The 18,870-nt window shown below is 38.4% G+C and overlaps 1 protein-coding gene across 3 annotated transcripts in view; it reads left to right on the forward strand.

Moving 5' to 3' along the window:
* mIF2 (mitochondrial translation initiation factor 2) overlaps nucleotides 1–18,870 on the forward strand; it is a 405,187-nt gene that overhangs the window by 277,598 nt on the left and 108,719 nt on the right. For all 3 annotated transcript variants that reach the window (XM_090379811.1, XM_090379813.1, XM_090379812.1), the window contains exon 13: nucleotides 4,059–4,296. In XM_090379811.1, the coding sequence (XP_090235937.1) occupies nucleotides 4,059–4,296 (238 nt within the window). The remainder of the gene's footprint in view (nucleotides 1–4,058; nucleotides 4,297–18,870) is intronic.

An 18,870-nucleotide genomic window follows, 5' to 3' on the forward strand; every position in this document is an offset into this window, starting at 1 on the left:
CAGCTGCCCACACCAATGCCAGAGCTTGCACTTGGTCATCGCGCAACACAGCGGCAGCCCCCCAAGGCAGAATGCGCTGGTCCCAAAAGAACTAGTAGTTGTTAGTGACTCTATTGTCAGGGAAACGGGAAACATGCTTTGTAAAAAGGATAGGTGGAACAGGACCAGGGTATGTCTGCCAGGGGCAAAGGTTGATGACGTTGTAGAGCTGATATCATCTTTTAAGGGCACAAAAGGTGATATAGTTGTACACGTTGGCATTAATGATATTAAGAGCAGGAGACCGGCGGAATTACTTAACAAGTACAGGTCACTGTTGAAAAAAAGGCGTGAAATAGGGTTGAATTTGAAAGTGTCTGCAATTCTGCCCAGACAGGATAGGAGGGAGTATATGACGAGACCCCTGTCGATCAATTCGGCCTTGGAAGGATTGTGCAAGGCTCAAGGGGTAGAATTTTTTTCAGCCTGGTCTGTACTTGTTAACAGGAGAGACTGCTTCTACAGGGATGGGATACACTTAAATAGAAAGGATGCAAGAATGTTTGCTGATGCTATCGAGGCAGTGTTAGGTGGGTCGGAAAACTGCTAGATTGGGGGGATACAAGGACTAATAGATTAACAGTAGCCACTCGCAGAGGTGAAAGTGATTCTTGCACTGCTTCTATTGTATTGAGCCGCAGCCTGGAAAATAAGATGCAGGATATTTCAGAGACTGCTAGGAATCACTGGGGTACAAATAAACACATAGGTTGTGTTAGGGTAGCTAAGAAAAAGAACAGGTGCATGTATACTTGCATGTACACCAATGCTAGGAGTTTAGTAAATAAATTTGATGAATTTGAGGTATTGCTCAAAACATCAAAGGCAGATATTGTGGGGATTTCAGAGACGTGGTGTCACACAGATATAAGGAATGCAGAACTGGAATTTCAGGAGTACAATGTCTACAGAAAGGATAGACAGGGTAGGAAGGGAGGAGGGGTTATGCTATTAGTTAAGAAATATATAAAATCCAAGGAAGTGAAACCAGTTGACATCGCTGGACAGTGCAGTGTCGAGTCAGTTTGGTGTGACATAAGCATTGGGAGATCAAAATTGAGAGAAGGAGTGTGCTATAGGCCTAATGATTCTGATGAGTATAATAAGGAACTGTACGGGGAAATAGAGTGGGCCAGCAAATCAGAGAATCTTATAATGGGGGATTTTAATTTCCCAGATATTGACTGGAATTTGGGGGCTGGTCACTCACACACTAGCAAGGCTTTTGTGAATTTATTGGATGATTGTTTTCTACATCAGCATGTTCAGGAGGCAACTAGAGGGAGTAATACTCTTGATTTGATTATCAGTAGTGATTCTTCATGCATTAAGAATCTGCAGATAAAGAAACGACTAGGTGGCAGTGATCACAGTGTGCTGAAGTGGGATTTACTCAAAGAGGTAACTACCATTAGGGGTAATGGAAGGGTTATTGCTTTCGTAATAACCTTTCCGAAGTGGATATTGAGACAGTATTTAAATGAGACAGTAAGTGGATATTGAGACAGTATTTAAATTCTATACAGTGGGACCAACTGATGATGTTACCAACAACAAATTCAAAATGGGAAGCATTCAAAGAACTTATCTTGGAAGCTACTAGGCTTTACGTACCAACTAAGAAATATTGTTCAAGGTTTAGGCCTAAGTGGATGTCAGATGAAGTAATGAGACATATGGCAGAGAAGAACAATGCATGGGATAGATACAAATTAACACGTGACACAGGAGCCTATGATAGATACAAGTTGATCTGTAACCAAGTTACAAAGGAGGTTCGGCAGGCGAAGGCAGATTACGAGAAATCTTTGGCAAGGGATGTAAAGAAAAACAGCAAAGAGTTCTTTACTTATGTAAACTCTAGAAGGAAGGGGATGAATCAGATTGGTCCACTTGATATCGATGGGTCAACTGTTGATGATCCTGCTCAGGTAGCTAACAAACTGAATGAATATTTTGCATCGACATTCACACATGAGGAGTTATTCAGCGAGGGTAATGCCAGAGGTGTATTCAACTCTGGCAGTAAGCTAGAGAATCTTGTAATAACTGAGGGTAATGTGGAGGAGAAATTGTTGAAGATAAATACAAGAAAGGCACCTGGGGTGGATGGGGTCTATCCAGTTATATTAAAGGAGGCAGCAAAGGAAGTAAGCAAACCCTTAGCCATAATTATGAGAGCTTCCTTGGATTCAGGGGAAGTACCCATGGACTGGAGATGTGCAAATGTGACCCCAATTCACAAAGGAGGATCAAAGGGCGACACAAGTAATTATAGACCTGTTAGTTTAACTTCTTTTCCTGAAAAATTAATGGAGGCACTGGTTAAAGAAGCACTGCAGGATCATCTAGACAAGACTTCAGTTATAGCTCAGACACAGCATGGTTTTGTTAAGGGGAAGTCTTGCCTGACCAATTTGATTGGATACTATGATGCAGTCACAAAAGAAATGGATGCAGGGAATAACTTTGATATTATATACTTGGATCTTAGAAAGGCTTTTGATACTGTTACACATGGAAGACTGCTGCACAAATTATAGCAGTGTGGCATTGGAGGCAAATTGCTGCTACGGATAAAGGGTTGGTTGAGGGGTAGAAGACAGAGAGTAGTAATCAATGGACACTGCTCATCGTGGACTAATGTTATTAGTGGAGTCCCTCAGGGTTCAGTATTGGGTCCATTATTGTTTTCTGTATTTAAAAATAATATTGATGATGGTATATCAAGCTTAATGTCCAAGTTTGCAGACGATACGAAGGTTGGCAGGGTTGTCAAGGACACTACTGACACTATGCTACTGCAACAGGATCTGGAAAGGTTGAGCAGATGGGCTTAGAGGTGGCAAATGAAGTTTAACATTGAGAAATGTAAAGACTACATATGGGAAACAGCAACCCCAGAGCAACGTATCAACTCTGTGGTACTACACTGACAGTGGTAGGGAATGAAAGGGACCTGGGGGTGGTTGTGCAGGCAAATATGAAGTTTTCTGAGCAGTGCAGATGGGCTGCAAGAGTAGTTCATGGTATATTGTCGATGATATACAGGAATTTTTCTAGCAGGGATAAGGAGGTGATTATTCCATTGTATAAGGCAATGGTCAGACCACACCTAGAGTACTGTATACAGGTCTGGAGGCCTCATTTCAAGAAGGATGTAGAGATGCTGGAACGAGTACAGAGAAGGGCAACAATATTAGTGAATGGAACAAAGTGGTGCTCTTACGAAGAAAGGATTAAGTTTTGCAAATTACAGTTTCTGGAGACTAGGCACCGGCGAGGTGATCTGATAGAGGTGTATAAAGCCTTGAATGGTTTGAGCATGCTCAATGCTGATGGGATTCTTCCTCTTGCTCAGAATAATCATCTGAGAGGGCATAAATTCAAATTGAGTAAAGACAGATGTCGGATAGACGTGAGGAAATTTCCCATTAGCCAGCGGGTGGTTGGTTGGTGGAATAGACTTCCATCCCTTGTCGTGGAAGTTGATAGCCTAAATAAGTTTAAGGCTCAGCTGGACAGGTATTTCAAACGAACAGAGGGGTGAAGTGGAAGTGGTTATTTTTTATTTATTTATTTATTTTTATTATTTTTTATTTATTTATTTATTTATTTTTATTATTATTTTTTTTAGCTGATGCTGCATAAGCTTGCTTTCTTGCATCAAATGCCTCTACTAATGCTAATGCTAGAACATATATCATAACATAGACCTCTGAAGTGAAGTCGGGTAGTTGATAAATTTTTTTTTTTTTTATTTGATAATAAGGCTACTTTTTTTCCTAGTAAAATTTTTCTTATTATTTGATATAGCATTAGAATAAAGATCAGAATTATATCAAGTGGACCATTCTAAACAGTTCCCCCCCCCAAACAGATTGAGTATTGTACACACTGCATTGGCATTCCTCCTCTTGCTATGCTCTCTTGCAAGCTTATTATTATAATCTTCATTTAGCTATTACTTGTTACAAGTAATATGTCATCATGTTGGGATTATATCTGAATTCTTTCAGAAGAGAGCAAAAGAAGTTGTGGAATACAGATTACAACAGGCTGCATTACAAAAGCAACAAAAAGATCTTGTTGCTATTCAGCAAAAATTAGATGCACATCTTTCTCACTATAAAGCAGAACTCAACAAGAGAAGATTGGAAGGCTATTTTCGTTGTCGTAAACGAGACCCCTTGTTCATTCGTGAAAAAGAAATCAAAGATGATGATCCAAGGCCAAAATTATCTGTTCTCATTAAAGGTAATAGTTATAAATATACTGAAATCAGTTAAGCGAAGAATATATATATATATATATATTTTTTTTTTTTTTTTTTTTTTTATTGCATTTTGGATCATTCGAAAAGTTAATGATTACAGTTTGTTTCCTGAATGTGACTATTTAGTTTTCAGAATAGGAAATTTCTCTCATTTTCTGAAAATGACATAAAGGACACTCTTGTATTTCCTGCTATCTCATTATAATATGTTTTGATGGCTGCATGCAAATACCTCTACTACTGGAGGGCATTTACATATAGCCATCAATAGTAGTGAATATGTTAGGATTTTGTTTCAGGCAGAATAGTTATCACCTCATTCTTCTTCAAATAAAAAATTTGGCCAAATTGGGGATGAAAAGGTGGTATAAATAACTCAAACGTCTTGTGAATATCTATAAAGAGACTGCTATTTGTGTGATTGTAATGGGAATGTTGGCTACAAAAGCAAGAGATTGATGAACTAATACAAGATAATTGGTAGATTTTGATTTTTCCATTATCTAGAAAGTTATTTTTAATATATTTAATGCAGAAATATTGAGGCTAATTAAGAAATAGAGAGATTAAGAATTTTATTCGCTGCACATAAAAAACATTAACATCCTGTAGTGTAATATGTAAACATAAAAAAACAAATTTTCTATTCTAGCTGATCCCTTCAAATATGTTTGCTTTAGATGTAGAGGTGCCATAAAAGATTATTTTCCATACTTTATTCTGCAAGTTATCTTTTCAGTTATGTAAATGTCCTCTTCTTCTATATCTGAACAAAGTGTATCATCTAGGAGTAACAACACTATCAATGATTTCTTAATCTGAGAATGATTGTGATAATTCAACCTCATTATCAACTGCGAGCCATGCATCAATATCTCCAACTTCAATGCTATGTAAAGGATTTTCTGTTGTGGTGGATTGGACTTTGCATTATTTCTGCAATGCTGCTTTGCCTTGACCTTACATTAAGACTCTCAGTATCATCTCCATTAGATGGTGTCGGCAGACATGACACTTGGCCATAATTTCCTTTGTGCTCTCACAAGAGTGATGGAGTTCACAGTATTCCAAGCAATTTCTATAGAATATACTGCATCTTTAATTGTGAAGCCCTGTTGAAAGTTGAGAGTGGAGATATCCTTGCTAATCATTTGTTTCATAAAATCACTTCTGTAATGGCATTTAAAAATTTGGATAACTCCTTGATCTATGGGCTGAATGAGAGAAATGACATTAGATGGTAAATAACAGGAAAAAAATATATCGACAATCAGAAACTAATTTGGATTCACGAGGATGGGCCCTACAGTTATCAAAAAGTAAGACACATTTAGAATTTTGGCTCTTTCCCATATCGCTTAAATTCTTTGAAACTGCTGGAACAAATTCATGAGTTAACCAATCTTAAAAAATTTCGTTATCCATTTGAGCATTTTTTGGGCCTTGTAAGTCACCGGAAAATGCATAATTCCCTTCAAAGCTTATAGATGATGCTATTTACCAATTACTAAAGGCTTACTTTTGTGTTGGCCCGATGCATTTGCACACATGAGAACTATCACTCTTTCTTTATTTTGCTTAAAACTACTTGCACTTTATTCTTTGCAGCTTTCCGTTCCTTCTTTTTTTTGTCGTAAACATTTCCAGTAGAGACTGAAACATCAGCATTGTATATTTGATTAGCTGTAAGATTATTGTCATTAACAAACTTCTCATTCACACTATATTCTTTAGCTGCCTCTGTGTAAGCAGACTGTTTTTCTCCCCCAATGTCTAATTTTCTAATTCAGTGTCTTATCTTAAGTGAACCATCCATCAATAAAAGCATTTTTGTTTTGTATCAATGCTCATTTTTTCTTTAAAATCTTTTGCTTTGGCAATAATCATTGTCCCTGATATAGCTATACCCTCTGATCGTTTTAATAAAAACCACTCAAGCAGCACTTTATCTGTTTTCTAATTTTGGCCTGTGTAAACTTTTTATATCAGCTATCTTATTGTTAGGTTCTGAAGATGCAGTAAATTCTAAAAGTTTGTGCTTTGAATTTTTAGTATCATACAGTGTGCCAACAGGGCTAGCCAGGTGGGTAAAGTGCCTGCCTGGCAACCCAAAGGTCACGGGTTTGAATCCCGCCTTGGGCTTGGATCAAAGTACTGCAAAAACCTTGAGAGGTGCACTATGGCCACAGAAGCCGATGCGCCAACAGCTACCAAAAAAAAAAAAAAAAAAAAAAAAAATCATACAATGTTGATGATCCAATGTTATATTTTTTCTTTAAAATTCACTAATCACATAATCACGTGACTTGCCATTTTCTTTTTTCGGAACTGCAAGACATCTGTGCTGTATGTAAACATCCAAACTAGGTGTTGTTACCTCAAATGTTCCATTATTTGGGATGCTGTCATTTCAATAGTTTACTGTATAAAAATAATTGGTTTCACTTCACATAATATTCACTCAGTGTTTTGTAATACTTCGGTTATTTTTTGAATTTTTAATGAAAATTTAAATGCAACATGTATTTCATAGATACTGTGGCTTAATAAATTGCTATTGCTACTGTGCCGTAATAAATTACTATGGCTTCTGTGACTTAATATACTGTGGCTTAATAAATTAAACAAATAACACACACACCTGAGATCATAGCATGCAGTCAATGTTTTTGTAATGGAGTTTACTTATTTTTTTCTAGAATTAAATAATAATAACTGAAATATTAACACTAATTTTCCATTTTAGCTGTGATTAATATAATCAGCGAATTAATATAAAATGATAACAAAAAATGAGCTTTTCATAATTGCCCTGCTTAAACAAAGGACATTTCTTGGTTTAAGCAGGGCATCTATTCATTGTCCATTCATTTCTCCAACCAGTGCACACAGCAACAAAAAAAAATATATCTAGTGTTTCAGCTATACATTATATGAATAACCTGTGTAATAATAAAAAGAAGGAACAAAAAAAAAAAAAAAAAACAGAAATAATAATTGTGGATTTCTGTTTTTCCAATTTTAATTAGATTTGGCATGGCTTGACAAATCTTTCTCTAAATGGGCAAAATATGAAATTTCATGAAGATGGAATAATAGATGGACTTTGTAAAGACAAGACAACAGACACTTTTCATGGAAAACATACCTAAAAATACTGAGTGAAGAAGCTAGTATTACCTTCTACACAGTTTTTCCCCCCACTGTCGATTTTTTGTTTTAGGCTAATACTGCACGTCCTTAGTTTATCAACATGCATTTAATTTTCTGTTGATAAATCTTATTACAGAGCTATATGTACGAGAAACCAACAAAATTAGTATGCGACCTAAAATAGAATTGTACGTTTCTATTGTAAAAAATTTAAATAACTGAAAAGGCCTATGTACTCTGGGTTCATTATATATATATATATATATATTATTACTACGTGACACAGAGCAAAAATGGAAAGAAAAGAAAATAGCAAGTTCCAGCTAAAATATATTTAATTTTAAAATACGTACAGGAAAGTAACAAAGCTTTCGGACAGTATGTTTGAGTTCATCAGCTTTGATCGTTAATCTAAAAATCTAGGAATATAGAACCTATGTGCATGTAATGGCAGTCATGTATGGTGAACTGCATGTATTGAACAATTAGCAGTTAAAAGGCAAAGCTTGCGGCTGTGATGCATGGGAACATTGTAAATGCCAACATTTGTCAGCCGTGAGGATGGTTGCCTCAGTAATGGGATGGACATGACATCCTCTGTTTCTGTTAAAGGAATCGTTACAGCACGAGATGTGTAGTGATTCCAACCAGGCATGGCGACAGTAATGGCGGGACCCATCAATAATCATGACTTTGCAGCATGGGTTGATGTCGTGTCTACCAGATCCCATTGCCTTTTGGTGTCGCTACGTGGATGATGTGTTTGTGGTTATTCTCCCGGAGTTGGGCAGCCAACTTTTGCACCACCTTAACTCTTTGTCGCCTTTCATACAATTCACCATCAAGCTGGAGTCAGACATTATCCTTCCTTACCTGGATACCCTTGTCCAGTGTGAGGGCACACGTTTGAAGACAATAGTCTATCGCAAGCTGATGTGTGCTGGACAATTCACCAACTACTGGTCAGCACACGTGCGCAGCCATCTTCTCAGCACAGCATGAGCCCTGTTAACCAGCGCCTGGACCCACTCTAGTTCTGCGGATCAGAGGTGCACTGAGATTACTAGATTCAAGACATCTTGTGAGATGTGGCTACCCTACCAATACCCTAGATAGTGCGACTTACATGCCCGTGACCACATAGTGGCCAACAGGACCATTCACAGTAATGACTCCACCACAACCGCCTTTATCTCATTCTACCCAAACCTGTCACAACAGATTTCTAGAGTCTTAAAGGCTTGTGGGATAAAGTGCCTCCCGGGCAGGAAGTTACGATCTCTCGTGTCCAGAGTTAAAACATCGGTCCCCCCCCCCCCTTGCTGCAGAGTGGATTAGTCTACTGTATTTCTTGCTTTGACTGCACTAGCTGCTACGTTAGGGAAACTGGCAGGAGGCACAGAAATCGCATTTCTGAACACAAAAGAGCTATCTGTTTAGCGGACGTGGAACACTCAGTCATTGCTGAGCACTTCTGGTCGACCCAACACAACATTGACCCATATTCCTAGATTTTTAGATTAATGGTCAAAACTGAGGAATCGTTACAGCACGAGATGTGCAGTGATTCCAACCAGGCACGGCGACGGTAATGGCGGGACCCATCAATAATCATGACTCCGCGGTGTGGGTCAATGTCGTGTCTGCAAGATCCCATTGCCTTTTGGTGTTGCTACTTGGATGATGTGTTTGTGGTTATTCTCCCGGAGTCGGGCAACCGACTTTTGCACCACCTTAACCCACTGTCCAAAAGTTCTGTATTACTTTCCTATACATATTTTAATATTAAACATATTTTAGCTGCAACTTTTTATTTTCTTTTCTTTCTGTTTTTGCTTTGTGTCATGTAGTGATAATATATATATATATATATATAGGAAATGTAAAATTATATTGAATTGTTCTGGTCACTGTACAGGTGTTCATCACCTCGCAACTAAACTTTCCCATTCCATAAATTGAATCAGTAAACTTGTAGCACTTCTGTTAATTTGGCAACCATACGTATTGGGTAATTTGAGGAAGATATAATCATTGAGGTGATCAGTTAGTGTAATGCTGATAATGTGAAAGTTATCATAAATATAATATATAGTCTGTGTATAGAAAATCTGTGTGATTTCTGTTACATCTTGCCATGTCTTGAATGCTTAGTATACACAGTAATTATACCCTCCTCACTTTTGCTACTTACCAGCACCTTTCCTGCATTTACTTATCAGTTCCCTTGTAAAAAGAATACGGAGGATGCAGAAAGGTCAGGTAATGACCACCGCATATCCCCGGAGCAATATGGCCTTAGTTGCTAATGCTGCTAAAAACCAAATAACAACCTTGTAAAACGTTTAATTTTGTTTGGATTTCTTTTGGTAATGAACTTTGTTCCCCTTCACTTTGAGTATCAGAGCAAACTTTGCAGATGGTAGCACTTTTACATTAATATAAAATGGTTATAAAGAAACATTTGGCCACTTCAGGTTGAATAACACAACAATAACTGAATGTAGACTCTGAATTTCTTGCATAGACTAATATAGGATTGGTCTTTTGAGTTCACCACCAGAGCTGGTGGTCTTGTTGCTCAATTTCCATGCTTTGTGCAGATCAAAGCATACATATACCGATGAGCCAAAACATTATGGCCACCTACCTAATATGATGTTGGTCCTCCACGTGCAGCCAAAACAGCTCTTACCTGATGAGGCATGGACACTAAAAGGTTTCTAAATGTGGCTGGTACCAATACGTAACCAGCAGATCCTTTAACTCCTGTAAGTTCAGTGGTTGAGATGCCACAGATCAGAGTTGCTGTTCCAACACAAACCACAGATGCTCGATGGGATTGATGTCTGGGGGAATTTGGAGGCCAGGGCAATACTTGGGAGTCTTCCTCGTGTTCCGCAAACCAGACACGAACAATCCGGGTGGTGTGGCATGGCACATTATCCTGCTGAAAGACGGCACCACCAGAGGGGAAGACAGTTGCCACGAAAGGGTGTACCTGATCAGCAATGATGTTTAGGTAGGTGGTAGACGTCAGAGTGCCCGGCACATGGATGACTGGACCCAGGGTATCCCAGCAGAACATCGTCCAAAGCATGACATTGCTACCAGCGGCTTGTTTTCGTCCCATGGTGCATCCTGGCGCCATCACTTCCCCAGGTAAACAAGGCACACGTGCCCGGCCATCCACATGGTGCAGGAGGAAATGTGATTCATCTGACCAAACGACCATCTTCCAATCACTCAAGGTCCAGTTTTGATGTTCGCATGCCCATTGTAGGCACTGTCGCCGGTGAACCGTGATTAGCATGGGCACTCGGAGCGGGCTGTGGCTACACAGCCTCATTTTCAGCAGGGTTTAATGTACTGTGTGTTGTGACACTACTCCCATCACTAGAATTCCAATTACCAGCGAGTTGTGCCACAGTCACCCTTCTGTTGCCCTTCTGTTCAGCATCAATGAGCCGTGGTCATCCAACACCTCACACGTGGTTCGTGGGCTTTACCTCCTCGGACCACATTCAGTAGGCACTAACCACAGCTGACCATGAGCATCCCACCAGCCGTGCCATTTCAGATATGCTCTGATCCAGTTGACTGGCCATTACAATTTGGCCTTTGTCAAACTCGCTTAAGTCCGCTTCCTTTCCCATCTGAAGAACAATGATGATGAGGATATGCTCTGACACAGTCGTCTGGCCATTGCAATTTGGCCTTTGTCAAACTCGATTAAGTCTGCTTCCCTTCCCATCTGAAGAACAAGAGTAACACTGATTAATGGAGCTCAGTATCAGGTGTTTTTTATACCATTTCCAAACCCGTGCACATGGCGTAGTTCACCTGATGTTGCTTCAATTTGCATAATGACTCACTGGTCATAATGTTTTGGGTCATTGGTGTATCAAGTAAAGTATTATCCACCTTCTTGAAAAAATAACACTCTCCACATGGAGAAATAGAAAAAATTTTAATACCTCCATACTTTTTTACCCGTGCTTTTTATTGTCTTGAGTAGAATAAAAAATAGAGTAACTAAAAAATAACATGTTATTAAGAAATATTACAGGATATAAAAATCTGGGAATATACAAGGTCTTCATAATTAAAGTATCCTTATTCAAAGCTTCCTGAAGCACCATATAATAGCAGGATTAAATTGGTGTGCCTATAGCCTACATGGAAAAGAGATTGTCAGAAAAGAAAAAATGAGTTTCTATATCCCAAATTTGTGTTAGAAATGGTACTATCAGCACCAGATGCATTTTATGTATTGCAATTTTGCAGGTGGGTTTGAAAGTCGTGGAAGAATATCACAACAGTACTAAGCAATATAACTCTCTCCTTATGAGATTGCACACTTTTAGTAAAAATGTTTTACATAAATGGTAACAGTGCATCAGTGCCTTGGAAAGAGCAACTTCAGAAAAACATGTGGAAGGATAATTTAATATCACATACAGTTTGACATATGATAAATAAAGTTCAGGGAACAGGGAGCTTAGGCTTGTTGCGCACATGAGGGTGGAAAGCTGTGAAAGAGGCTACAGCTGCCAAGTAGGACTTAGCACGGCAACAGTTGTAGGGTATCATTGGTTCTAGTGTTGCTGCACAGCAACTGGACTTGTCTACTTCCATAGTGTGGAAAATTATGGAGGATGCTTTGGTATTATCCATTGAAGAGCTTAAAGTGAGTGATGCAGAGAATAGAAAGATATTTGCTCTCCCATTGCTGACATTCATGTGGGTGGACACATTGGTAGTGGAACATCCTTTGGAAAGACAAAAGCCCACTTCACTTTGAACAGAAATATCCATAACTGTTTTATTTGGATATCTAAATGCTTCCATGTGATATGTATAGTTCTGCCACTTTAATTTTACTCACATGTAATATGTGGAATTTAGTGCTAAAAAGCTTCAGACTGTGGGAAGAGTTTACTGTCATATAAGTTAGTGCATTAGCATTACCTTATGTGACATATTTCTATACACAGTAAACCAACTGTAGTTGTACAGTGGCATCATTACATAACATCTCATATTGTGAATTCCTTCACGATGAGTTGCTTGTCTCATTACAACTTGAGTAGGTAATGCTTCTCCAGCATAATGAGATAGGCAACTCATTGTGAAGGGATTCACAACATTGAGATGTTATGTAATAATGTTACTGCACAAATTCAGTTGGTATAGAAATGATACTAATACACTAACTTATATGACTGTAAACTCTTCCCGAAGTCTCAGGCTTTTTAGCCCTTAAAAATTGTATTAAACTATGCCCCACTTGGCATCTCTCATATTGTGAGCTTAATTCACAACTGAATTGTCAGCTGTTATACCATTGGACTACCCACTCACCAGTGAGGGGCCAAATTGCTGAGAAGATTACGGTTACTTATTCTCAGTAGCTGACTGGTGGCAGCTACTGAGAATAAGTAACAATAATCTTCTTTACTTGGGAAGCATTACTTATTCAAGGCATAATGAGATGGGCAACTTGTTGTAAAGGAATTTGCAATATGAGATGTTATGTAATGATCCCATTATACAACTTCAGTTGGTTTACTGTGTATAGAAATGATGCTAATGCACTAACATATTTCACATGAGCAATTACAACTTCCTCAAAGTCTCATTCCATGACTTAACCTAATCATTCAGTAGCATATACAGGATTAGCTGCTGAATGATTAGGTTGAGAAAATATACAGAGAGTAGAATCTGACTACCAAAAGATATGACAGTTACCAGTCTTTCATTCCATGAAAGAAAATATGATTGAAAAAATGTCTCCCACTCTGAACCAATGAGGATTAGAAGGTTAGCAGTCTCCAAAATCAATAAAGTGTCTATGACCAGGAGTAGTCATAGTAGAGACCACCAATCCAAAACAATCTGAACTACTGTTACAAGCTACCATTCTGAGAAGAATGCCCATTGTGGCAACTCCACATACCACCTTGAACACATCTCAAGGTGTAATATCCGATTGGAACTTATTCCATGTTTTTGAGAAAGAGATAATTCAAGAACTGAAGGATCAAGGAGTGAGTAATTATTAAATGTAGTTCAATATCACAAATGGAACAACTATTCCCATAAGAAATCTTATTCCTACTTCAATACTCCTAGAATCCTCCCACCACTATCAAAGCAAGATATCTGAACTGTCCAGTGCAAATGTGTTTTCCAAATCTACTGAGATATTTCACATGCCAGATGTATGGGCATTCACAGACAGCCTGTAGAGAAACAACGATTTGCACCCATTGTGGAAATGATCACTTCCCTGTGATAACCACCCTAATTAATGGGAGACTGTATCTTCCTGTTATGTTACTGCACTGGAAGATTGATCGGGCTGACTGGAAAGCATGTGGCAAATTTTGACATCACTGCAGTCAGTCAGAAGCCTATCAGTGATGCATTTATGTACATTACAGAAAGTATCATCAAACAGCTGCAATTGCAATTCCAAAACTGTCCACCAAGTTTCCACCTTTTCCCAAACCATGCAGTTGTACAACAGCAAAAAAAAGGCACGAAACAAAGCTTGGGGGATATTCCGACAATATCCTACTACATTCGTCATTAGAGTCAAAAGGAATCATTGATCCTTTTCACATCATCTATTACTCAGACTACCAGTGCTAAGGTGGTCTGGGAGAAAAAATCTGGAAAATGAAGGGGAAATACATACACCCCTCATCAGTCCTGGAATATAATGGATGTACTATTGCAGACTCAGCTGTAATAGCCAGTGCTCTTGTGGAGACATTTTCTAACATCTCAGCAGCATCATCTTTTTCCAAAGAGTTTCTGGTCCTTAAACACAAAACTGAAAAAAAGTTGAATTTTACTTCTGAGGATGTAAGTTTACCCACATTATAGGCCATTTCCTATCTATGAGCTGAAAATAGCTCTTACCCTTACGGAGGCTTGCATAATTGTACCAGACAATATCCATTATGAAATGATTAAACACCTTTTGATAAAATCCTTGGACCTCCTGCTCCTCCTTGAAGAGCAGTTTCCAGACACCTGGTGCAAAGCAACTATTCTTACTTTTGCTAAGCCAGGAAAGGACCCTAAATCTCCAAAAAACTATTGTCTTATTGCTGTGACTAGCTGTTTGTGCAAAATATTAGAGAGAATGGCCAACACTCTTCTTTTATGGTACTTAGAATCAAACGACCTTCTCTCCTGCTTTCAGTGCACCTTCCGAAGGAATAGGTCCACTGTGGACCACTTAATTAGAATGAAACAATCTATTTGGGATGCTTTCCTAAAAAAGAGCCGTGGTGCCATCTTCTTTAACATCAAAAAAGCATACGATAAAACCTTGGAGATTTGGTATTTTAAAATATCTTTATAACATCGGTATAAGAGGTCACCTTCCCAAAAACTTCTTATCCCATCGTCTTTTCCAAGTTTAAGTAGGATCCACCTACCCAAACTTATAGTAGGATTTCTCAGCCCTTTTGCCAATAGAAGGGAGTACCGCAAGGATCTGTCTTAAAAAGTGTTACACTTTTTTTTATTAAAGTAAACTCTATTACTGAACAACTTCTTCCAACCATAAACAATGCACCCTGTGTCAATGACTTCAGCATATTTACTCAATCATGCAACATGAGGGTTATTGAAAGGCAACTGCAACAAGCCATTGACCGTCTTAACTCCTGGGCTATGGCTGATGGTTGCAGGTTCTCAACAGAGAAGACCATTTTTTTTTTTTTTTTTTTTTAATGTGAACCCCAAACACAAGAGGTATTAGAACCTATAGTACTTAGTACCGTGCTTGAGTTGGAGGTTGAGAAGATGAAAGAAGATATTTGTTGACATTGCACTTGAACTTCTGTAGATTGTAATTTTTAAGGAAATACATATGAAGGAAGGTTGTTCCAGAAAATGGCAGTTGAATGAATAAATGAGGAAGATGAAAAGTTGGTTCTGTAGGTTTGAAGTTGGACAGTAAATGGATGTTGGCTGGTGGCGGCACGTGTTCGGACTGTTTTGAAAGAGAGAGAGCGGGAATTATAGAAGCCAATTCAGAAGAACAGTGCCCATGGAAGTATCTGTAGAAGAGGCATGCAGCAGAAACAGTACGTCTATGAGAAAGCAAGTGGAGAGACTCTGTTAGAGATGAATCATTAATTAACCTAACTGCCCTCTTCTGAATGGAATCAAGAAGCCTGAGAGAGGTTTTGGGGGCAACACCCCAGATGTGGGAACAATATTCCATGGCAGGGCGGATTTGCGATTTATACAGAGTGAGCAGCTGTTTGGAAGAAAAGTAACGCCGAGAGCGAAAGAGAAAACCAAGTTTTTTAGATGCAGAGGAAGCAATATTTGTAATGTGCTTGTGCCAAGAGAGATTAGAAGTCAGGGTAATCCCCAAAAGAGATATATCATTTTGCCTAGAAATTGGAGTGTCACTAAAGATAAGCATAGGAGCAGAAGAATCCTTTTTGCGAGATATAAGACAAGACTGAGTTTTAGAAGGGTTGAAATCAACTAAGTTGTCTTTGCCCCACATTTGCATTCATTTTAGTCACAAGCTTAACCTTCACTCCGAATCTGAATTAAGACTTGGACAAAGCACCATTCCAGTAGTAGTGGAGACAAAATTCTTGGAGCTCGTTTGACAAAAAAACTGACATTTCTCCAACACGTCGTCAGCTACACACAAAGTGTGTGTAAGAGGGCGTAACATTCTCCATGCTCTCTCTTCTACTTCTTGAGGTCCAGACCGATGGACTTTACTCAATCTGTATCGTGCACTTGTACATTAAAAATTAGCTTATGAGTCTCGTGTATTCACCTGTCAGAAAGAGCATCCTTTGGTGACCTAATCCCATTCACCATCAGGCCATTCGTATTGCTACTGGTGCATTCAGAATATCACCTGTCCAAAGTCTGTATCTTGAAGCAAATGAACGATCTTTGTAGCTTCAACAAAAAATTGTCTCTGTAGTATGCCTTTAAGTTGTTCTGCCTTCCAGACCACTCCACGTGGACATCCACAATGGGAAAATCTTTATAACACACGTCAGACTGCCAATTCTTGGACAGGAATATGTCCATGACATTTGGGTTAGTGCAGTTGCATCATTTTAATTATATCTCATATTGTTGGTAAATGATCATTATATGCATAGTTTGTTACGTATAAAAATGATGAAATTGCACTAGCCCATATGTCATTAAACTTTCACAGTCTAGGCAAAAATATCTTTTAGGAATATATCCATTTGGTATTTGTGTTCAAGAGCTACTCAGAGAGCTTAACATCATGGTAGACAAGGTTGCTCAATCACTAAAGCAGCCCCTTCCACCCCATCATGCTCAAACTCCAGCATGTGGCTTCTCCCTTAAGAACTGGATGAAGTCAGATACATCACGCGCCATCTACCTTCAGCTCTGTTGACAACACAAAGCCGAACATTCTGACTTCTTGCCTCATATACATACAGCACAAAGTCAGAATCGTGTGTGGGATCTGCAGCTGTCTTTTCTGCTTATAGTATATCTGAGCAGATTTCCCTGAATGTAGCGTATACACCAAGAGCTGCATGATATAGAGTTAGCCCTGAACCACCTGAACCATGATATAGAGTTAGCCCTGACAACATCATCTGGTTATTATATATACTGATTCTTTGAGTGCACTTCAGGCTTTATCAGTGATGAGATACAACAATCATCCAGTCCTGTCCCAGGTTCAGCAGATAATATGCTCTCTCTGTAATTTTAGATTCGATGCCACTTGTGCTGGATCCCCAGCCACATCAGCATTACCGGAAATGTTTTGGCTGGTAATACAGCCAAATCAGCAGCCCCGATGAATATTCTTGGCTTGTCAGTCCTCTACACAGAAATACAGGCAAATAGTCTGTAATAAGATTTATTTGCAGTGGCAAGATTCATGGCATGGGCGGGTAAAAAGGAAACTCTTATCAGATAATTAAGTCTGTTGTCAAACCATGGCAGTCTAGTCTGCACAGAGATCATAAAGAAAAGGTTGTTCTTGTTCAGCTCTGCATGGGACAGTGATCTTACACAGTCTTTCCTTCTGAGGGCTGATGACCCTCCTATGTGTGAGCAATGTGACACTATTCTATCTATTAAGCATGTTTTAACAGTATGTTAAAATTTTAGAAGTGCGTGTTTTATCACTTTTAACCATATGACTGAACCTTATGCACTGTCAGATTTCATCCAATGATGACTGTGTGTCAGCAGTTTTTAATTTTTACATGCTATGAATATGGCAATACCTCGTGCAGTGCAGTTGAGGTGTTGGTAAAAACTACCACACTGACTGAATTAGCACTAAATGGGGAATAGTTTCAATGGGGAAAATAATGATATGTGGGTATCATTAGGATTTTTTTATAGTAGAAATAATTATACATGATTAGTTAGAAAATTAATAAATACAAATAGTAATGAGGTAAACAAAGAATGAAATTAAATGATAAACTTTATTTTGAAAAAAATGAAAGCTAGAAAATTTTACTGATTAAAGAAAAATCAATCTAATCTAAGTTGCACCATTTTGTTTTTCTTCTTTTCTTTGTGGAATTCTCAGTAACATTGAATGGCATTTTGTAATGCTCATTGAACATTAATGCTTTGCTCTATGTCTGGATCATGATTTATAATTAAGTCTGAAGCACTGTTCACTGCCCTAAACGTTTTTTCAAGTTTTTGTAAGGGAAACTCTTTTTATCACACTTTACTAGCCCCTTTGTTACACTCTGGACTTTCTTCTGCTTCCTCATATGCCCGTTCTTGGTCTAAGTTAAGGAGAGTATCATTATTGACAGCTTGAGAATATGCGTCAATGCACTTGCGAATATTAGCCATTTCCAAAGATTCGAATCCAAGATTGTGTCCAATTTTGATGATGCCTTCGGAAACATTATGAATTTTGGATTCAAAGACACAGGAATCGCTTGTGCAATGAGGCAAAACTTGCTTCCACACTGTTCTCATGTTACTCCAGCTAACTTCGAGCCACGCTTCATTTATGTTTTCAATAACTGTAATTTTTCCAGAATTCAGCCAAAGATGGTGCAACTTCTCCGGTTGTAGCCTTTATTGTTGGAGAAAAAAGTATCTCAAATAATATGCTTTAAGCATCGCTATGACACTTAATCCATTGGTGCAGTAGAGATGTTGTTGTTGGGTGGAAGAAAATGAATGTTGACATTTTCATTAAAGTCACAAAGTCCGATTGGATGCCCTGGTGCATTATCCAATAACAACAAAGCTTTAAAATCCATGTTGTTTTCTTTGCAGTAACATTTAACTGCAGGACAAAAGTAAGTTTTAAACCAGTCTTCAAACAAAGTTTTCATTGCCCAAGCTTTTTTATTTGAATGCCAAAC

Source organism: Mastigoproctus giganteus, chromosome 8 (genome assembly GCF_048544385.1).
Source record: "Mastigoproctus giganteus isolate SK-2022 chromosome 8, ASM4854438v1, whole genome shotgun sequence".
NCBI classification, from domain to species: domain Eukaryota; kingdom Metazoa; phylum Arthropoda; class Arachnida; order Uropygi; family Thelyphonidae; genus Mastigoproctus; species Mastigoproctus giganteus.